The 23,196-nt window shown below is 48.0% G+C and overlaps 1 protein-coding gene across 1 annotated transcript in view; it reads left to right on the top strand.

Moving 5' to 3' along the window:
- Positions 1-21,648, top strand: part of LOC126547118 (protein qui-1-like) — a 154,932-nt gene extending 133,284 nt beyond the window's left edge. Inside the window, exons 16-18 of the mRNA XM_055062607.2 lie at positions 100-262; positions 8,952-9,387; positions 14,620-21,648. Coding sequence (XP_054918582.2) covers positions 100-262; positions 8,952-9,387; positions 14,620-15,179 — 1,159 coding nt within the window. The 3' untranslated portion in view covers positions 15,180-21,648. The remainder of the gene's footprint in view (positions 1-99; positions 263-8,951; positions 9,388-14,619) is intronic.
- Positions 21,649-23,196: the final 1,548 nt, after the last annotated feature.

The raw sequence follows: 23,196 nt of genomic DNA on the forward strand, positions 1-23,196 counted from the left end.
GGCTTGCAGTGAAATGGAAGTGTTGCTGCGGCATGATACTTGCTTGTGACAGCATGTCGCGTGCCGTTCATGTTTTCTGTCCTCGATTTGTTTGCGCAGCTTAAAATACTGGCCTGTATTTGAGACAGACAGCGAAAAGACTGTAAGCCACAGTGAAGCCATACTGTGCTACACCGTCACCTACGACTGCCAAACCATTGTCACCGGATCGCAAGACATGTCGCTCAAGGTGTGGGAAGTCGCCACGGCAAAGCTAACTCAGGTAAGCGGGGCAAAACACTTTTTTTGCGAACAACCTTTCTTCTTTACCTTTACGCACCAAAAATACCGCCACCTTCTAACGTATTTTACTGTCAAGTTTAGACTACACTACCGTACTACAAACTTCGCGCTGTGAAATATCCGTGCGCGGACACAAACACGTCCACGCTGTTGCACGCGTCCGTTCAAGGTCGCAATAAAGGGACACTAAATAGGGAAAAAAAAAAGAGTTCTTGAGACTGATGGTTTTGCACCAGTACCGCAGCATGAATACCCCAGTGTGACGTCACGAATTTCAATGTATTCTCGCGTGTTGTAGGGCTGTTATCGCACAGAAAAAGTTATCAAAACTTGCTATGTTCGTCGGCTGCTTTAGAAACGGTTAAACGGCCCCAATCAGACGCTCCTAAAGTTAATGGAGTCATGGGGTGCTGGTTCTGGAACCTTAAAGCGGCGTCGTCAGTTTTTGCGTCTTCTCTAACTTACCAAGCCTTAGCTCATAACGCCAGTTACGTTTTTGGCATTTCACAAGTGTAACTCACCAATCCGCCTTAGGTTACTATTCCTCGTGAGTGCCTTGAAAGTATGTCTTCCTCCAGTGCTGTTTTCTCATCTCTGTACTGGCGAGCACGAATTGATGGGTTAGATCCCCGCCGCGGCAGCCGCATTCACATGGGAGCAGCAAGCAATAAACACCCGCGTACTTACATAGCAGAGTGGGTTAAAAACAGCCGGGGGTTCTTTGTATATGACTCGTAACATGGTGCCCTCCACTGCAGCGCCTCTCATAACCCAGTACAGCTGCTGATTTGTTGAATATAACCCCTTCAATTAGCACAACACGTCATTTTGTGCTCAATGAAGAAACTTTGATGATTGGCGGAGTTTATCGTCCCGAAAGCGACACAGACACTATATGAGAGACGCTGTGTATAGCGGAAGGATCCTGCTTAATTTTGACTACCATCTGGGGTTCTTTAACGTGGTTCTTTAGCGAGCGTTCTTGCATACCGTCCCCATAGGTGGCATATAAAACGGCGTCTATGATGTGCTTCCGATTCTTGAATAGCTTCCAGTGCGTGCGCTAGTCAAAAACATAGCCTTCGAGATCTGTTTCTGTTACCCGGAGAAGAGCCGTCGCTGGGGCGGAGATTAGGGTGCCACCTTTTGGAATGCCGACGCCGTGCTCGGCAATCGAACTCATGAGTTCGTGTTCAGCGGCGGAGCCGGTATACCCCGGCACCACGGTGGGTGCAAGAAAACTGAGAGACCTCTATGTAGGTGACAGAATAGGGGGTTCGAGCAAGTAAGGACGCGAGCACAAAGAAAGAAACGCACAGGAGAACGCTGCAACGCTCCAGCGTTGTCCTGTGCGTTTCTTTCTTTGTGCTCTGGTCCTTATACTTGCTGGAACCCCCTATTCCGTCGTCATGCACCAGCTGGCCCCGCAAACTAAACTTCTCTGCATAGGACTCACGCCTACCTTTAGGTGCGATATTGAAATATTCGCGAAATGCAGAAATGCTTGACCATTGCTTGAGCTACTTTCAATGCAATTTATTTTAATTAAATAATAAAGCCCAATTTTGGTGATTATCGCCTAACGTTGATTTAAGCGCGCTACAATGTTCTAATGAAAAAGAAATATCCAGAAATTAAAAATGTTATAGATATATGATGCCGCTTTACAGGCGCGAGACTGCACGATAAACGTAAATAACTATAGCTGTTGACTACACTTTTACAGTACTTAAAGAAGTGAGATTTCGCTATTGTACTTGACTTTAAAACAAACGGGTAAAGCTCAAGTGAAGCTGAACGTTTAATTTAATGTGCTCAATTTTGTACTCTCTATCTGATTTTGTACCCTCTATCAGGCAAAGTTTAGCCGAAATGTGATATCTGCATGGTTTTGCTGCGGAGTACGGTACAGTTGTGGGCTCGTTGTTGCAGTTTATTGAAGTATTGCGAATTCGATTCATCTTTTATTAAAACTTGAAGACGTTAAGCTCAACATCCCCCAACCACGAGTCACGTCGCTAGAAAATTACTTCCTTTTTTTTCCCCATTTTGTTAATGCAACTGATACTTGTTGCGATGATGGAGCAAGCGCCTAACGATAGTTAATGTTAACAAGCGCCTAACGATAGTCACAAGGTTAATGCCTAATATATTGGTTGAGGAATTTTTAAAAATCTCAGAAATACCCTTTGTATGCATTTACCCGATATGTTAGGAATGCAACACGAAACATTTTATCTGCTCCTGGCCTTGATCATGGCTTTTAAACCTTCTGGGTACGCTTCAATCGCGACCACCAAAGTATACCCCAGGATATTTTTTTTCTCCATTCTCCTTCTGCAGCGACGCTTTCAAGCTCACTATGCTGGAGCGCTGTAGGTAGCGGGCCTCTTTTTCAATATAGCCCGCACGCAAAAGTCCATCGAGTTTAGGTCATGCAAGTTCGCCGGCTAGTCTTCAGCTGGAATGAAGTCGGGCGTGAGAGCGCGACACCACTGTTGTGCTGTCGATTTGCCCTTCGATTGTTTTGCTGCGGGGCCGTTTTGGCTGCAAAGTTCAAGACTACTCGCCTAAGTACGACAGGGATGAGGGCAGTGAAGTAGGCTCTAGAATATTCTTAAAGTGCGTGCGAGTGTCGATCTTGAGGCGCCTTTTGTCACAATAACGAGAGGAATGCGGCCAATGGTGATCACCCCAGCTCAAACCATGACAGAGACCGCATGAGAGTTTCGAAAAACTGTCCAACTGGCTGCATAAGCAAGCTCCGACGTCGAAGCAAGCACATGAGAATTCCGAGTGTTGTGACGGGCCTCTATACCCTGAAGCCTTTCTCATCTGTGAAAACATTTGCCAAGCCTTCCCCATTTGCGACCTGTACCAACAGCAGCCGGCATTTCTTTTTATCTTCCTTTTCTCTGCAACTGCGTCCCTCCATCTCTTTTCTGGAACATGTAGGGGGAATACCTTGAAATCCCCTCGCATTGGCATTGTTGTCGCCAATACATTCAACTCCAAAGCCAGCCTTCTGATGCTTCTCCGTGGCTGGCATTGGATTATCTTCCTCGAAACTTTACAATTCTCGGGTTTTACGTGCCAAAACCACGATTGGATTATTACGCACGGCGTAGTGAGTGACTGCGGATTAACTTCGACCACCGGGGGATCTTTAACGTGCCCCCGATGCACGGGACACAGGCAATTTTGCATGTCGCCCCCATCGAAATGCGGTCGCCGAGTCCGGGATTTGATCCCATTAACTCGTGTTTAGCACTGCAACACCATAGCCGCTAAGGCACCGCGACGGATCCTCACAGCTTTATTAATGTGAGAAGTGGCCACAGGGGCAGGACGGCCACTGCGGTTTACCTCCTAAGAGTACTGCGTTTGAGAGCCCAGTGGAAATTTTTGCGGTGAAATTTTAGAATTTTGGCGACCTCTGAAGGAGAGTGACCGGCCTCGCTCAGTGATGAGATTGCGGGTCGGTGGGATCCAGGGCGTGCCATTTTCCGAAAAAATAAATAAACCAGCACGAAAGGCAGAGTACAGATGGAAGAAACGTTCACGAAAGGATGATCAAAAATGTTAAAATATCAGAGGCACAATTATCGATCAAAAAGTGTGAGACTAATTATTATGGTGTCCTCCTGTGAGAGACAGTTACGGTACTGCACTTATCTCTTCCATTTCTCTTTAAAAATCACTTCACACAGAGACTAATTACGGCGCGCACTTTACCTGTCTCTACCATTTATGTGAACACGTAGGTCGATAGACTGTGCTGGCGATACGGCTTTCCCTTGCCTCCGAAATCCTGCAGCGTATTTTTTTTTCGTCTGTTGCCCTTTTATGTCTTTTCTCGCTTCGTAATTGAACCAGTCTGCAGAGACCCCGTTTACATTAGCACCGTAATCGCCCTATCTGGAGACGTGGATGATAGGAATCAAATAAAATTCGAGATAGAAAAGGTCAGTTACGTTATACTACTGTAACGTTCTATTTTTAGACTATTCTTTTAATTCCGACTTTCTTGTTGTCATTAGTCATAGGTTTCCTCGGCACTGCGCTCTCGTAATTGCCAAGATCGGCCACTCTGAGTGATGTACAATAACAAATGAATAGTACTGAAAGAAAAAAAAAATCTTGCAAAATATGCAGCCCACGCAGAGCGCCTTCTGTTACGTCACCGACCACGAAAGCAAACATTGGCCAGTATCTTCGTAATGAAAAACGGGCAATTTGCACGAGCGCTTCATCATCAACAAATATCATAAATGAATAATTATAAATAAGTTTGAAGAGGTGTGTCGCGGTTGCTAGCTTCCAGCCCTGAGCATTGTAGCCATTATGGTGAGGACCGTATCGGTCCCCACCCTTGTGCGATCCAGCGCACTCGCAGGCACGGGAACAAAAGCTTCTGCGGCTTCGACCAGGGGCGTTTCGGCCGTCTCCGCCTTTTTTTTTTTTTTCAAGCCCTGGCTATTGAAACACACTATTCCACTTGCAGCATCTCGAGAGCACTCGCACGTGATCGTCACTTGGCTGGTTGCGCTTAACGAGCGACCTGAGCCTAGGGCCAATGCTCCGCGGTGCTGCCTTCGTCCTCCGATATCTCTCCTCACCGGCAGAGTGCGCTGCACTTGCCTCGTGGTGATGCGGGCTCGGCTTTTTACTTGCTTTCCAGGCGAACTGAGCGCACCAATCTCGTTTCGACCGTTCGGAAAGCCTCTTCTATCGCATTGTTTGTTGAAACCAGCTCTCTGGCCTTCCTCCCGTTCCTCCTTTCGACCGTGTTATTCTTCATGCCTCATCAAACTTTTAAAGGGCGCACCCTGTACGAAAGAGAAAGTGCAATGATTGCAGAAACGGTACGGATGCCTGTCGTCGTCTGGGAGAGAAACCTGGTGTGTTGTCCAGGAAAACACACTAAAAAAGAACAGGCTGAGGCGTGTGAAGGTAGAACAGGCGCACGAGTATAAGGGCAGATTGGAGGATGGAAAACAACGCAAACGTCGTCAATATTATAGTACCTGGTCTTCCGCAAGAAGTACGGTATTGAAAGGCGAGCAGGCAGGCGCTGATGCCGCACAAAACAGCGCAAGCGCTGTCATTAGAAAAGGGTTGGCTCACGCGGCGTCGCTTCAACTGGTGAAAAAGAAATAAGATTTACAAAGTTGTTCACGGAAGCTCGTAGAATAGGCTAAAAGTTTAAAAACGCAAGCTGGGCAACCGCAGATGCTTATCGTGAGCAAAAAAATAAAAACTCGCACGCACACAGAAGCAAAAGGAAACACCAAAGGAAAGGCACGGAAGTTCAAAAGGGCCCTTCACCGGGATCTGCTTGGAAACCTTCTTTATACGCTAGAAAACATAAAGCGACCACCCACTGAGCGTTCTATACCGCAAGAATGTTTAAAGAGGGTTCCTTATAGTAGCCGGCATAGAAGCAAATGAAATCTTGAATTGCGAGGAGGTAGGGAGGCGAGCTACCCTCCGCAAAGCGGAGGCTCTCAGCCGTTGCATCGACCACAGAGCTTCCTAGGAAACTCTGACTGTGCGGTTGTTTAACTACCATGTGAATGATGTTTAGAGCATGGACTTGTCTTATCATCGGGCTTGTGGCTTCAGGCATTCTTGTGGCTTTATTTACTATACCTGACCTGCCGTTATTGGCCCTGATTCCATATCTCTAAATGCAGAAGGCAATATGACTCACCACCCATGCGTAATCACTTCAAATTGTTGCATTTATAAGGCACTATTTTGCTGAAAATGGTAATTTCGCAAAGTCACGGAGCCGTTTGAAGCCAGAAGGACGAAGTTTAGTCAAATCCGTGTACTAACCATCATTCCCATGCTGGCTGAATCATCCCGTAGAGACGAGCCCCAGATTTCCCTACAGTAGTTGGTGTAGGAAACGTCATATGGACTCAGCACCCGCAAGCGACATTCCCCTCCTGGCTTCTCCCATTGGTGCCGAGTGCCACGTAACGTTTACGTCACTACCCCCGCCTCCATTTTCTCTTCCTTCTATTGCTGCGGTGTGTGTGTTTCCGGCCGCTTTTCTCTTTTTTTCTCTCTCTCTCTTTTCGTGCTGCGTTTCATTCGGGTCACTGAGTTCGCGTTGCTGCTGGCTCTTTGTGCATTGTCGGCATCATGCGTGTGACACAAAAATACCATGTCTGTGACGTCACATCAGCTGTTGAAGAGCGTGGCTCCTCCGAGAAAGGGCATGCGGACGTTTTTCTGCATTATCAGCTGTTTTCGTGGATTACGTCGGTTCAATACTGTACACACAGGATCGTCGCCAATGTGTTCACACATTGCACTTCTCTGTTTTCAATGCCCAAACCTGGAGTGGGGCTCCTTAACTAAGATGCGCCTCGTCGGTGTACCTTGTAGTACAATGCGTAAAGGAGAATGACGTATGCGTAGCGCTACAGAAGCCACGAATGGCAACGCGCAGTGACAGCGTGAACTCCGCGTAACGTCGGCTCTTGGGGACAGATCTTGGCAGTCGTCGCTCGCACTTTTGGTGGCATCAGAGCAACCAGATGGACTTGGGCCGACAGACGGATAACGATGCGCGGCTTGTTCATAAGTAGTTCGTAAATAGCAGGACATTCCATCCCAACGATATTCTTCATTATATTGCTTAGGGAGGGTCACAGTGTGCTTTACACCTGAAATGCCCAATACATAGCCATTGCTAAATGATCAAAAACTGGCCAGCATAATTTAGAATAATGTCATTGTGCTCCATGGAAAAATGTTGACAGCCTTAGGGCTTGTTTTGTTGCTTCAGGCGATATATTTACGCACCTGAATGAGCGTGCGTGACCTCTTACAACGCATCGCAGCATTGGATTCTTTCATACTCCGTGAATATACTGCAGCACTCAGGAAGCGGGTAAAAGTTACTCCCACAACAGAGTGACACATGTAAAATAACGGCAAAAGTGATGTTATAAGCAAAACTACTAATAAATTGGGGCAAATAAATGTTATCTCAGTAATATTGTCATACTTTTTCTGTTTATTCGAAACAAAAATTTTAGAGCGCGTACTTAGCAGGCACCTAAATAAAACGAAACAGAAAAAGTCGGTTATAAGTTTTAATATAATTTCAGTGGATATACTTTAAAATTAAAACTGAAATGAAATACGCAAATAAGGTTAAATTAAAGCTCAATTCATTCTATGGAACAAATTAATTTAAAACCTAATTCAAGCGCAACACGTATTTTTATATTGGGATACGTCTCTTCTGCTTGGAACCCGCCGCGGTGGCTTAAAAGGGCTGTGGTGTTCCGTTGCCAAGCACGATGTCACGGGATCAAATCACGGTTGCGGCGGCCGCATTTCGATAGAGGTGGAATTCAAAAAACGCCCGTGTCCCGTGCATTAGGGCACGTTAAAGATCCCGTGGTGGTGAAAATTATTCCGCAGTCCCCCACTACGGCATGCCTCATAATCAAATCGTACTTTTGGCACGTAAAACCCCGGCATCCATCCATCCGTCTTCTGCCTGGTGCTACGTGAGCTCGTTGTGACTTTCTTTCATCCATTGTGGCTGATTCGTTACGTTCCTTTCTCGTAGGACTGCAGTTTTCATAGAGCTGCATGTATATTCTGCTTTTCTTTCTTTTCGATTTTATAGCAATTGTCTCAATTTACTATCTGCCCAATGCATAGAAAGTCAGTGGTGCCATCGACACCCGTTTAATATGAACCGAATGAGGCCTAGCAGAGTTCTTCGAACTAGCGTATCATGCGGTCCGTTAAAGGTCAGCGCAATTCACCTTCCCGTAGTTGTTTGCTACGTTTCTTACAGCCGTGGTCAGGCGCGTCAGCAGTGTTGACAAATGCGGTATGGAAACGGGAGAGAAAGAGAGTCAACTTTTATTGATGCCAGCAATCACGAGGGCGGACGCAGCCTCCCTCCGCCGAGCAGACGGCCGAGATCCCCTGCGTCTCAGCGGCCGCTTCAGCTAGCTAAACGGCCCAGATCTGGTCTCGCTGGTCTGAGCTGAGCAGCAGGGTCTCCCACTGGTGCCGGTTTTGAATTTTGCGGTCCTCGAAAGGAGCCACCTTCGAGCATGCCCTGTTGCGACTTTAGAGTGGTACCGTAGCGCTCGTCACCCGTTTCGTGACAAAGCGTTGCCAGCTCTCTAGTCGGTAGCAAACACTCCGAGTCAGGCGTCGGTGAGAATAACAAAAGGGACTTTATACACTATATACAGGTCATTATACAGGACAAGATCGGATCGGCACGCGGGCCGAGAGCTAACAGCAAACGCGACTGTTCCCGCACGGGGACGTTCGGCGAGACTCCAACGCGTAACACATCCCACCCCACTCGAGAGCGGCACTCGGCTCACGGTGGTTCGGTAGGCACCCCGTCCCGCAGCACGTAACTGGAAGAAAAAAGAAAAGAGTTTGGAAAAGGCGAAGACGGTAAAAGAGTTTGTGGGCAAATGTAGAGAAGGGAGTTCCGATAGCGAGATATGATGATGAAGAAAGCCTTAAGAGAATAAATAGCGCAGTTGGAAAGAAGATATAGGCAAGAACAGGCATCGTTTCTCTTCCGCTGTTTCGCTTAGTGAGTCCAGCTGTCGTTGAATTGCGTGGTCAACACGCCGCGAATGTTGTTCCCGTCACTCCCGGTGCAGGTGCTGGTGGGCCACGAGGGCCCGGTGACGTGCGTGGCGGTGGCGCCGTTCCGCTGCTCGCTGGCCGTGTCCGGCTCCCAGGACTGCAACCTGATCGTGTGGGACGTGACGACGGGCAGCGACCGGTTCGTGCTGCGCGGCCACACCGAGGCCATCCGGGCAGCCAAGCTGACGCTGGACGGCTCGGTGGCCGTGTCCAGCTCGGACGACAACACGCTGCAGCTGTGGAACACGCAGAACGGCCACCGCGTGGCCAGCTTCGACCTGCACGCCACCGTGCTCGCCGTGACCACCTCGCTGAACACGGGCCACCTGGTCGTGCAGCTGGCCAGCTCGACGCTGGTGCCCATGCTGCGGCTGCTCAACAACCCGGGCAAGGGGCTCATGCTCGACCTGCCGCCCGGCACGCCCGTCGGCGACGAGCCCAAGACGCTTGGTGAGCGAGCGCGGCGCCGCCTGCCGCAGAGCGCGCGCCGTGCGCGCCGCACCCGGCTCGAGAGCGTGGCCCGCGCGAAGAGTCACTGAGCGGGGAGGCGGCTTCCCGGTGGAGCGGCACGGCGCAGACTGATCGCGTGACTTCGCAGGCGGGTTCATGCCTCAAGTTAGGGATGGCCAGACGCTAAACTATCTCTCCGACTGCGGGCTCCCTATAGGAAGTAGAATAAGCGCGAGTATTAGGCAAGGGAGCAGAGCTGTTCCTAACTTCAACTATGTGCGAGCTGGGTTTTGAGCAGGTTCTCGAAAAGTGGCCCTAAAAATTCTCATCCCCTCGAATCCCCTACGCGTTTTATCTCGGGAAGTTCTGGCTCAACGCGAAGCAAAAGTACAATAGATTAAAAACGCCATCGTGGCATATAGGGCTCGGATGCCCCGTTGAATGTCATCTGGCAGGGCCTGCGCAGGTTAGGTGAAAATGTGCGTGAAGATAATGTGCGGGCGGCTTGTCCGTCATTTGCAAATGGTTAAGGCTTAATATATCCCTGTAGCTGACGCTCAGTAGCGCGAGTAGCGCAAGGCTATAGTGGACGTTCGCAATTGGTAATTTTAAGACCTGCTTATCCTGGGCTGTACATATACCATCGGCAGATGCACAGTAAATGGTGCAATCAACTTTAATGCATAAATAATGGCGCTTCATGTCTGCACGACTCGCATTTGCGCCAAAAGAAAATGCCAAGCACAGGCTACTGCAAACTTCTGAGTCGAGGAGATGGTGTAATGCGACTGGCGCTGAGTAAGCTTACACTACATCCGTTGAAGCAGCCAACAACAGAAACAACGATGAGGACAGGGTGCGTCAGAGTACACAACGAGATATTTTATAATGTCGGTGCCTGCGCAGGACAAACGTATTTTGTTCCGCTTCCTTACAAAGCTCGTCGGTGACCACATTCTGTTTCACTCCTTTGATCGCAGCCCCACTTCCCGCATTTGTCAGTGCATTATGTGGTACTCTTTAGCGAGAGGGAGTGCGCCCAGTGCTTACAGGTAGAGAGCCAAGCCCCAAGAACATGCATCTGACCTCAACTCCACGCTTAGAGATTCGAGCCCCACATCAAAACCAAGCGGATGTTTGCAGTAGCCTCTCACAATAAGTTATCGTGGTTAGAAGAGCTTATTTCGAGCACATTTAGGGACTCTTCGCAAATACAATGTATTAAACTAAAACTCTGTTTATCAGTATAGGTAATAACAGACAGATCTTGTTTCACGTACGCAGAAGCTTTGCGCACGGAAACGTGAGAGTTTTACGTGTGCTACGCGCCGCATTCGTACGTAACATTCTGTGGGTGGAGGCCTCGCAAACGTATAGATCTTTGCTTCCGCATGTCTACTGGCGCCCTCTGCCGGCAGACATGAACGCTACTGCAACCAAGTTTGTTCAAGGCGAGCTGGAATCAGGGCCAACGCGCAATTATCGCACCTTGCACACTGCGCGTCCGCGGTAGCTTGTGCTGTGTTCTCTGCCCGGTAACTCGCAGAGCCCGTCACGCGCGTGGGGCGCTCAACACAAGCGCAGATTTCACGTGCGTACGTGAGAAGAGATGGCGCTATCTTCATTTGGCGCATGAGCATTTGGAACCTGCAAGATCTTCACGTACGTAGCGCTTCTGCGTACATGAAACTAAAAGTATCTAATAGTGTGCCCACGTGCATGAAACCTCTCACAGATGTCGCACTAAAATTTTGGTCATTGATTTGCCTGCCTTGCACGCATGTATTATTCAGCTAGCTAACTCTTAGTGTCAGTGTTTACCACACTAAATACACTGCGTTAACCGTGGCACAAGACGAACAGGCACACGTTGTCGCATATGCTGGCGTTAGCCTAACTGAGCAGGTTAACCTTTCATACCATTCACCGAAACAGCGCACGCGCCCCATCGAAAGCCTTAATTTATCAGTGCCTCTCCCAGCACGTAAGTGAAAAAAGCGTATTGCCGATGTAGACGGCATTTTCAGTGTACGGAGTCACTACTTGTAATACCAACGTTTATCGGCCAGATTGTACCATATATAGATATATTCAGGCGTCAACAATGTCGACTTCTTTTTTTCGTTAGAGCATGCCAATATTAACATTCATTTCTAAGCTCCATTATTTTGAATTTAAAAGGGATAAAGCGACGGTCTAATCATGGTAGCGTTTAAAAGTTGTTACATACGAGGTTCCAATGGGAACATCGGGAAGATTTTGATAAATGCAGCGCAAGAATGACGATCCCGGAAAAGAACGATAGTGCAACAAATTCTGGCACTGACGCTTTTTTTTTTTTCTACAGGAGTTTATAGAGGAGAAATTGTTTGAACGAGCAGCCACACTGTAAACCGATTTATACCCTTAAGGGTGTTTAAGGGTGCGAATTGGTCTATAACTCACAACGTTACACTTGCAAGGGTGTAAGGGTGTGAGTTATAGTAGAAAACAAGCTTACGGGTGCAAATCTTTTTAGAGAGCAGTGGTCATGAACACGACACAGGTGCTGAAACGCCGCTTTTCGTGACTAACCAAACAACACAGTGAAACGAGCAAGCGAATTTCGGGCGAAAAAGTAAATTTATTTTTCCCATCCACGCGTTGCACATGCGGTCGTGCGGGCTTTGGCTGCCGAATCTGTCGTTCAAACGCCTGCACACTTTGAACAATAAGAGCACATGAAAATTGTCAGATTTTTAAGTTGAAGAAGAACCATTTGCGGTAGGAAATACTGCGTGAGGTGGAATTTATTGTTGGCTGCGTATAAGTTATGGAATCGGTTTGCATTTCCTTCAGACGACAGTCTGCCAAGTGCTCAAAATTTAGAATTAAATTCTGTAGTTTAACGTCCCGAAAGTGCACATAAGGAACAGTGGTGAGCTAAGGACCAATATTGACAACTGGCATGGTGTTCTTTAAGGCGCCCCTAAAGCACCGGCACACGAGCCTCTTTGCATGCCGCCCCCATCGCAATGCAACCGACGCGGCCAGGAATCGAACCCTCGACCTCATGCTCCGCAACAGAACGCCGAGCCACCCTGGCGAGGGCACAGAATTTCTTCCGGAGTGGCAGTTTTCAGAGAATAGTAACAAAATCTGACCAAAATGTAGACGTAGCCGTGGTAGATGTGACCGGCCACTGGCGGTGGCCTAGTGGGTTTTGCGAACGCATATGTAGCTTTTTTTTTTTTTTTTTTCATTTACCCGAGTATGAGTTCGCCATATTCAATTTCAGTACAGGTCTGTTAATTCTCGTAGAATCGACGATTAAAATCACATATTGTGTCAGTGTTTACGCGATCAGCATCAGATAACTGGTAGGGGTGTCGACAATGCGCCGCGTGGTGGCGGAGCGAGGTATTGAACCTAAATATATCCAATTTTATCGCAGCACTAAAGAATTTCTCGCTGTTGCTGTTATGCTGGATATGAAACTTGTCCTATTCCAGTGCTTCTGCGGTATTGCAACAAGCGCTGACACGTCGTGGTGCGCGGAATAAACTGTTACAAAAAATAAATGTCGCAATGTCTGGCCCTCCATTCCTGGGTTTCTTGTAAAGCACGCCAGAAGCCTGAAAGCGAAGTTAGTATAGAAGCCCGCCTTTGATGTGCAAATGTGCACACCTATAGTGCCAAATTATAGCTGCCTAGCTGATCTTGATGGCCGCTCTTTGTTGAGGCAAAGAACACTTATAGGACACCCTGGCTTGTCAGTATTGCTATAACGAATAGCGCCCCGTGGCACAACGTCCCACGGCAGACATTTTGCATGCAGCTCCAGTTTTTATCGTCGCTGCGTGTCTCTTTTCCGTTCTCGTCCTTTCAGCGATGCGCACAGTGTGTGCCGATAAGCTCTCTGTTCAGAACCACTGGCACCATATACATCATTAGGGCTAAGAACGTTGAAAGCAAAGACACAAACTGCACATTTAAAAGCATGTTTCATGTCTAGAACTATGTGGCGTCACTGCACCTGTTGGGAAGCAACACTGCACTCGGACACAGCACTGTGAAACGAGCCAGCAAACAAAACATAGTTAAATCATCTGCAACATCGTCGCACGAAGGACAGGTGTAAAATTTAAAAAAAGAGTGAAATAATAAACCAATTGATGTTCCGATGACTTCCCCAAACCAAGACTTAGAACGTCGAAATATAATTATACAGCTGATTCTTCTTTCTTGGTGGTACAAGTGGGAAGATAGTGACAGGCCATTATGCACAAGCATCTTTAGAAGCAATTTACTTCTTACGTTATTTTTTATCGTACAACATCCTGCCTCTTGTTAAGCGAGATTTTGATCAAGTTTGTCTCGTCATTTGACGTGATTATCATCTTTAAATGAGGCTCTGTTTTCTAGAGTATCACTAGCTCTCTAGGCCTCCTTTTTCGTAAAAGCTTTTCCTGGCACTGGAAAGCCAAACCCTAGAAATCGGATAGCGTATGCTCGCCGCATAGTGTGCACTTCGCCCTGTGTCACAATTTCCCCCATGTTTGTGTCGCGAGCGCCGACTCAGCAGTGTTATCACCAAAGGGAGTATTCCGCCACGACTTAAACGATCGCTTTGACGTTCCCAAATTCGCGGATGTCTCTGTCCAGTCGCATCCTATCGTGCATTCCTCCGTTCTTCTCTTTTTACCTCGCTCTGTCATATTTATGTTTCTTATTTGGCACGCTCACAGCAAATGTTCTAGCTCGGGTCAAAATGTTTAATCTAAGCGGGGGAGATTCGAGTAAGTGGTGTCGAGCGAATGCCTCTGCTTGATAACTTATTGCGCTCAATGAAGAATAAGTAAGCAAGCTTGCAATTGTAGCTGCCATTGAGTTCTTTTTCTGGTGTCATACAAGCAGAAACGGTATTATAATGGTGCTAAAATTAAAATGTACGCCGCAATGCAGTTCAGACGCAGTAAGTCTTTCAAGTCTATAGTGCGCGAGACTTGTTTACGGATTAGTCGTGAGGATGACCTTCGTGGTGTGACAGACTCGCTCAGTCGACGCTCCGGCTATTACACGCAGAGTGGCTGCAATTTTGCGCCCTAGACATTTTTTTCTGGCGGCAACCTTGCGCTGCTTTTCCCCTTCATGCGGGGGGTCGCTTCGCGGCAGTTGGCCTGTTCCTTTCCCCCACCTGGCGCCCTCCTTTTTGCGGCGGCCGTGTAGCAAACGAGCGTGGCGTGGTCGCAGGAGGGCACCCCCTGCGCGGCGTGGTCCCCAAGCGGGTCCTGCTGCGGGGCAACCTGAAGCGGGAGCAGTCGTTCGACTCCTTCTACTGGGACCTGCGCGCCCAGTCCCCCAAGCACGAAACGGCCGCGGGTGCCGACGACTTCCGCGCCAGCAAACCGCTGTCGCCGTTCGGCTCCCGCGAGCACCTGCAGCTGACGGGCGCGGGAGGTGGCTCGGCCGTCTGGAACGGTGGCCTGGGTCGGGGACCCCGCGCCACCGGCGCGCACGCCGGCGCAGGCGACATGGGCCTGCAGCCCAAACCCAAGCTGCCCAAGCACAAGATCCTCAAGAAGCAGCAGAGCATGTTCGCCTGCTTTCCCGAGTTCACGCAGCAGACGCCGCCCACGCTGCTGTCGCCCGTGGCACCCAAGGAGCTGGTCGAGAAGAAGGAACTCTCCAAGACGGGACGCACCGCCGGCGTCCTTCTGCCGCGCACCAACAGCGTCGAGGAGACGCCCGAGCCGGCTGCCCCTGGCCCCGAGAACACGGTCACGGGATCGGCCGTCTGCGCCCTCATGTGAGCAGTACAGCCCCGTCAAGCCGCACGCGCCCACTTCCTCCTCGACTAGTAGCAACACGCAGCAGCCGAGCTTCGCCGAGTGGCTGTCGCGTTCGCCCCTCCATGACGGACACCCTTATGACAAAGGGAAAACAATGTGTGTGCTACGGCAGGCGGCAGCTATACAGCACCCCCGGCCTGGAGGAAAGTGACTAAGGGTTCACCATCGCAGCTCTGTGCTGTCCGCACTGCGGCCCATGTCACATTTTTATATACCGTGCCGGGCAGCTCAGTGGTTCGCCTCCTCACGCCAGCTGCCGCGCCTGAAATTGAGCTGTCTGTCCAGCCAGCGTGAAGCATAAGCAATATAGCACGTCACGTGGAAGACGTGCAGTTGGAGCGTCAAAGCGTTGCCGACAGGCAGCTGGGAACTTGGGCAGGTCACTCGCTCGCATATTTATTAGGAGTCGTCACTGCCAAGAGCTGTCGAGAATGGCAAATGTCGAGAGCAGAATCTTGGTGCGTAACTGGCCCCTCACTGCGATACAGTCTACTGTAGACACGTATTTTTTTAGTCGAATGAAACTGCGACACAAATGCAATTCGAGCCAAGCACACGTGTTGAATGAAAACAGGTCGGGCTGAGGACACAGTGACGAACGCGACGTCTCAAACAGTGACACCAGTAGAGTTCAGAGCAATCTCGTTTATAGAATTTTGCTTTTTCGAGTGTACCTTCCTGAGCTGTAGTTTACACAGCCCATAACAGACCAAAGTCCTCCTCGCCGGTGCCCGTTTCACACCCACAAGAAAAAAGAAAGGAAGAAAGTACGTCCGGGTGCGTGTGAGTATATAAACCGTTTTGCGGCAGACGTGGCTGTAGAGCCCACCTGTAAAGCACTCCTTTAGTAATCGTAAGCAGTCAAAAATAAATTTGCTGGCTTCCACGTGCTGATCTTTTCTTTTTTCAATATATCTGTTCAATGCGATGATCGAGCTTTAGAAAATAGTCAGTCATGACGTGAATAACCCGGTGTGAAATGATCCAGTGGCGGCTTACCAGAGTCTCCAACACTCGACAGTGAATCCCGCCTGACACGTTGTTGGAGTGTGATAATTGTATTTCAGTGTGAGCACCTGACCTTGCACAGCAAACGCTCCAGCTCGAGCACATTTTCACTATGCACACTTTGTTCACCACTGCACGTTGTACGTTCCTTCTACAGCCTAAGCACAAATTGTTGTCAAGACCTGCATGTTAAAAAAAAAGCGACACACGCTTTTACTGAACATTCACCCATGCCGTGAGCTTCGACAGCCGATTAATATATCATAGATAACTGAAAGTAAAACCTTTGTACTTGAATGGCCTTCCACGTTCCTGTAAACACACATAAATATACTGTAAAGAAGAAAACATACAGACTAAGACACACTGGTGATGCAATTTTATAAGTTCAGCTTCGTATGCCGATGCCTGTAGACAGGAGATTGTCATCATTTTCCCCGAGAGCTATTCGATCCTTACAGTGGTTGTGTTCACATTCTTCATGTCCCAGCTCCTCGAACACTAGTCAAACATTTGCTCAATGTTTGTCGTGCGCTGCACTCTGGCTCCATTGAAAGCGGACCTTTCCAGCAAGTATCAAACATATTTTGTATACTACTCCCTCCTCTGCGTAAATGTGCATAAGTGTACAAAGTTTTGTGTTCATTTCTGCAGGAATAATTTAACCTTTCGTTTGTTATTTTACTGACCGTCTGCTGTTTGAGTCAGTCAACGGCATGGTAATGAAATCTTACTCGGAGACTTGTCTTGTCGCATATGTGCAGAGGAAAAAAAAAAAGGTAATATGTGTTCGCGCCTAGAAAAAGGAGGTTGTTCATTCTTTTCTTTACTTGCGTTCCTGTAATGCTTGCAAATGTGCATACATGTGGCATATCATACTTATTGTACATTCTTTTGTGATGCATTTGTATTCAACGTTACTTATGATTATGTTTCGTGCTTGTCGAAGAGTGTGTAGATGTTAGATGGCCGCCTAAGCTTCTGGAAGAAGGCGCAGAAGAGATGTCTTTCGCACCCGACGAGAAGAGGGGAGTGCATAGGCGGGGTGACTAGTGATGTTATCCTTGTGTAGTACTGTGTACCACATGTCACGCTGGCTTTGCAAGTGCTTCTTCCGGGGCTGGCGTGCTTTGTTCCCTCGCGGAGAAATTTGTTCCCGTTCTTGAGCATGTGTTCTCGTAGACGGCCCTTGGCACCGTCTGCTACCCCAGACGAGGCGCTATCGTGGCCACCGGGTCCCAGAGTCCATGCTCGTCTGGAACCGCCGTGGTCGTCATTTACGTTTGATTTTCCTCCCTAACAGTACCTGACGTTTTCTCTTCCATTAGTGCGTGTTCTTCGATGTGAGTATCTTCGTTGCAGGCGAAAATTTGCACCATCGTGCTCCCAGTGTTAACGAGAGGCGTTGCCAGGCTGGCGTCCTCTCTATGCTGAGCGCCACGTGCGCAGCATGGGGTTCAACCCGAGCGTGTTCAGCTCCTCCCGGAGTCTCCTCTGTCCTGGTTTTGGCTTTCGCTCTTTTTCTTTACTTATTCTTCTTTTTACGGTGCCAGATTAACTCCTCGCTTCCTCCGCGCATGGAATCAGCCACTGTTGTGCTTTCCCCTGTATGTTTCTTTATTTTCATCAGTGTGTAATCAGCGTGCAGTTTCCCCCGCAACTAGACTTTCACGCCCACAAACGGTCTTATGTATAGAGGGACAGCGCGAGTGTATATGTATTTCTTTGTAAACGCCGCCGTCCCCCCACCCGCCCCCCTCACCATGCAGCGTTCCGCGCGTGCGGCGACTGTAACAGGCAAAATGCCCAAATCTCACGTGTGGTAAATGGCGCTCCGCACCATGCCACTGTCCTCTACTTAGAAGCCAAGTGTTCCCGTCGCGCGTCGCGTGCCGTACCCTGCTGCACACCACCGAGTATAAAAGTAGTGTATGCACCCGTCATACCATGTACAGACACGCATTTTTGGTGCACTGTAGGGGTATCGAACAAAGTCCCCGCCATCTGCGCTTCTGAGACGCAGCTTCCCTCCCGTCATATCTATATTCCCGAAACGCTGCGCCCGCTCGAAGCGAGCCCCCGTTGCGCCTCCGAGATACCGTGGCCTCGCTTTCGCCGGCTACGGAAACCAATTAGATCGGTAGACCCCGATGACCTGTGATCGCGCCTTAACTGTTAGGTACGCAGCGCTCTTATGGCAAAACTCTCTTGGCCTTTGTTTACGCTATTTCGTTCCAGCCATTTCTTTACTTTCTTGCCGGCGTCTAAATGACCTTGTGAACGTACTAGGGAGTATAACGGTGCAAAAGACTAAGCCACCACCGCGTATTGTGTGTGTGTATGAAGCGACGCCAATATACTTGGTTCGAACGTGCCACAAAACGACCTTACAGGTCTTTCTGTTTGTTTGCTCTCCCATTCAGACCTATTTCTTCGTCGTCTTTGGGCACATCAGGATGGAAAGTGACGAAAAGAAAAAAATGTGGCTGTGTATTGCTGGTCTTTAACTTGTCTTAGAGCCTGCAGAAAGCCTGTAATAGCGCGCAAAATTTGTACGATGCCTTGGGACCACCTGAAAATAGGGTTAACTTCTAAAATTACCTGTCAAATCCTATTTATATTACTACCAATTAGTCCGTGCACGAATCACTGCTGCTTCATTTGCACCGGGACTGACTGATGAAGATGCATTTACACTCTCTTCCGTACACGGTATTTCGACCCCCTCATTGCGTCAGCGCAGCATTAGGATGGCCGCTCTTCTGTAGAGTTCGACCTTTCAGCACCGCTGTCGCAAGCCAACGTTTCCACAGAAAAACCAGGGTGCTGAACCAGGCTGCGTTCAGTACGTGGCTACTGCCAGTGCTGTTCTTTCGGCTCCTTGAGTGTGAACTCTGGCCCGTCGCAGCTGCTCACAAGTGCGGAACACCACAGTCATTCTCTCTAGCTGCGCCAGCCATACCATTAGCTGCACTGTAAGTCAAGGGGTTGATGCACGTAGGCATAGTGTATCAACGCGTGTCACACATCGTTGTGAGTGTGCGCCTCTATATTGCTCAGCTTTTGAAACACATGTTCACTATGACCTGTACGCTTGATTTTTTTTTTTCAGAGGTCCGCATTACACATAAGTAAACGTCGGACCTTTTTCTTCTATGTTATCAGGAAAGAAAAAAATGTGACAGCCCTGCCTTCGTTAAACCTGCCCCTGTAAATATACAAAGCGATCAAAGGAGAAAAAAAATATTTGCTTGGGCTGGGCATCTAAGCATAAATATATCATATGCGAGAAAGAAGGCGCTCAGTTAGAACAAAGGGCAGGATAACTATTTGCCAAGTTACGTCACCATTCCCGGCGCGAATATTGCATATTTCTGTGACGGCTGTCTCAGATTAGACGTAACATATGAGACTCAAAATTAAATGATGATTCTTGCTGATCAACCTGCATAAATGGGACGGACATAAAATTTGCGCGATATCGCCAACTCAATTATAATTTAACAAAATTTCAATATTCGATTTTTCAGTTACTGGCTGACTTCACATCTGCGATTACAACATGCCTGCTAAAGTCGTTAATTAAAATTTAGTTGCTGAAATATTGTAAATTAGCAATCGTCGTATTGGGGATTATGGCGCAAAATCTTATGACCACCCACACAAGAAAGCTTATTGGCAAAAAAATAAAGTATAATTTCGTCTCGACTCGCCTATACTTAATAATCCGAGGTAGTTGTCGCAGAGACACGCGATATGAAAACCAATTTGTGGTGCCAAATTTCTGGCGGTTCGGTAAGAAAGTTGCAGAGCAAACAACTCTGCGTGCTTCGACAAGTATCCCACACAGTCAGGCGGCAATTCATCCAGCACGCTGCGAGCAGAACGAACGTGATATTGCTGTCTCCCAAGAGCAGGGGGATGCTGCTAACATAGACAGAGAGCAAACACCTACCCTGAATGTGAGGCTGCATTTGAGCCGCCGTCACCCCAGCGAAAAAATGGGTCTGCGCGAAAATGTCTTTCGTTGATGCTGGCCAACATGCAATCCCCGGACCCCTCTATGCAATGTTTACGGCAGCGTGGTTTTTGAAATTAATTTTTGTTTTCCGCTGAAGGACGACGTGTCGCGGCTACATTCCTAGTGTCGTTCCACGTATGTTCCACTAAGTAAGTAAAAAAATTCATCAAATTATGGGGTTTTACGTGCCAAAACCACGAATTGATAATGAGGCGCGCCGTAGTGGAGGACTCCTGATTAATTTTGACCCTCTGGGGTTCTTTAATGTACACCTAAATCTAAGTACACGGGTGGTTTTTGCAGTTCGTCCCCCATTGAAATGCGGCCGCCGTGGCTGGGATTTAAATCTCGCGACCTGGTGCTTAGCTGCGCAAACTAAGTAAAGAAGTGAACCGAGAATGGGGCGGAGTCACTGCGCAGAGCACTCTATTGTATCACCCCTGGGGTGAGGGAGGAGGAGGGTCTTTACTGCTCTATCGTCGAGAGCTGCCCATATTCTCAAGTATAATGACGTGTTAAATGGCATTTATTTATTTATTTATTTATTTATTTATTTATTTATTTATTTATTTATTTAGACACTTGCAGACATTTGCCGAATTGATCGACTTATTAAGTGGGGTCTGTGTGGAAGAGATGTCCTTGAGCGTCAGCTCCTCCTTCGGTCGAGTTCCTTGCCACTGCTATACTGTATATCACCCTTAATATCGTTCGGCATAGATCCCACGAACTAAACGAAACATGTTTCTCAAAATGTTCAACTTATTTATTGGAACTTGCGTGGTACGAGATCAGGAATGTGATGCTGGGTTAAAGAATTTCACTAATTACTTAACAAAGGATTTCTTTCAATATACCTGGTCGAATTATGGGTAAGTTTTGCTACATTTCGCAGCAATATATGTAAACCTTGCCACGAAAGCGATGTTGGTCGCACAACGTGCAACATCGTCTCTCGCTTCCTTTCTTCTTCCTTTTTTTTTTAATGAACAATAGAGGTTGTTTCGTTGTCGCGATTTATTGTGGAGCGTCGATTAACGATCTACTAAAATATGGATGTCTCTCTCTCTCTTTTTAGCACGGGAAAAAAATTCTTACAAATGCCACACGTTGTTCATAGCTGTGTTTTCCCTGTGCGATGGTGTATTCAAGAAACAGAAAAAAAAATTCTGGTGAGGAAGTTGTTTCTTTGTGGTTAAGCACCCAATGTTTGTTCCTTTCCCCTGTATACGGTTCGTTATCCCTGATGTAGCGTGCACCATCCTTGAACTGTCATACGCGACGAAGAGTAGTAGCCATTGAAGTGCACCTGAATGCCAGGTGGTTGACATTTTCCACGTTTATGTATAGCTGGACCCTTGGTAAATGGAGTAATAAACAGAATGTTTCTACGAAAAGTGGCTTTCGTGTGGCTGTTCTTCTTTTTCTGTGCGTGACCTCGTCACACCTCTTTTCTCATCGGTTGCGAGTTTCAGCAAGTCGAGCAACCGAGGAAAAAAACGAATAAATTTGTGGCGCCGTCAGTTCCCGTAAGTAGGTTGACGCATGGCATTACTACAGTCTCTCTTCGTCATAGTAATCATTTTCATGGCGCGCGTTATAATAAATAATTACCACGCACAAACATCTCGCCGCTATCATTATTTTCAGGTCCATTGTCGCTGTACGTTCGAACGCTCCATAATGCCCTTTCCATTGCACAACACACTGCATCAGCTTTTGAATTCGCGTTTTCCTCATCCGGGAACTTCGTCTTTACAAGAGAGTTCGCGTCCGTAGTCGTCATAATCCGCTGGAAGCCACCATCGATGCTTGCCGCTTCGTGAGCGACAAGATACAGCTTCTGCCGATGCAGAAAGCGCCACTATAAATCCGATGCCACTGCTTGCCCCTGAGCGCCCGTCAATTTCTGAATCGCCGGGAGCAATTGCACTTGCCGTGCTAACGATTGAAAGTGTAGCCAAACGTAGTGCGCATTTCTAGCAGTGTTATATGCAGAAAAAGCATCCTATGGCGCAATGTGGTCTCTCCAGATGGAACACCTACAAGGTAAAACGCGAGTCCGTGTGTTGCACGAACGTAGCATTTCACGCGAACAGCACGAACTGAAAAGTTATCTGCGAGTAGAAATATATTTTTGTGCAACATGGTAGGGTCGGTTCTACTAAAAAATACCTGCTCAGCTTTAGAAATGATTTCTAACTGCAACCTGAATGCGTTGCGAGCCCTTACGAGCGTGAGTGAGTTACGAACGATCTGGCGGTTTTCCGTACATTCAGCACGTCGCCGCTCTGGCGTATTCCCTCATAACGCACGCAAGCTTCGATCTTGCTGATACGCATTGTAATGAATTAAGCGGCGGAGACCCCATGTTAGTACCAACACGCAGCATAATGCTAGAAACGGAGCCATATATGCCTCCTGCAAAAGCAAGCTTCGCCACTTGACGTGCGAAGCATTTGTGCCACTCACCACCTACTACGCACCACCTTGGGAGCCTAACCCTCGACATGCGCTTGTAGCGTGCGGCTTCTAACTAATTATGCTACTGCTTTCCGCATCAGCACTGCGGAGCCTTAAAACAGACTTAAAGAGAGGCCAAAGAGAAATGTTTTGATCGACTGATATACTTCTGGAATACCAGAAACGTCGATTTTACCGCCAGTCTGGGAAAGATGCGCATTATGAAAGACAGGCACGAAGTAGAGCGCCCTACAGCGTCTCATGATGTCACAAGATTATATCACTTTCTAAATGAACCAATGACTCAAACTAGAGAGCTCTGATAATTAAATTTAGAAGAGCGCAAAAAAAAAAAAAAAACCCCTGAGCGAGAATGAACACAAGCCTTCACAATGTGCGGCTCGTGTGCTCTGCACCTCGTAAACTTGGTCAACTTTGCGCTTGCACTCCCGGAAACAAAAGAGCGCATGACTGGGGGAAAAAGCA

Source organism: Dermacentor andersoni, chromosome 1 (genome assembly GCF_023375885.2).
Source record: "Dermacentor andersoni chromosome 1, qqDerAnde1_hic_scaffold, whole genome shotgun sequence".
In the NCBI taxonomy this organism is placed as follows: domain Eukaryota; kingdom Metazoa; phylum Arthropoda; class Arachnida; order Ixodida; family Ixodidae; genus Dermacentor; species Dermacentor andersoni.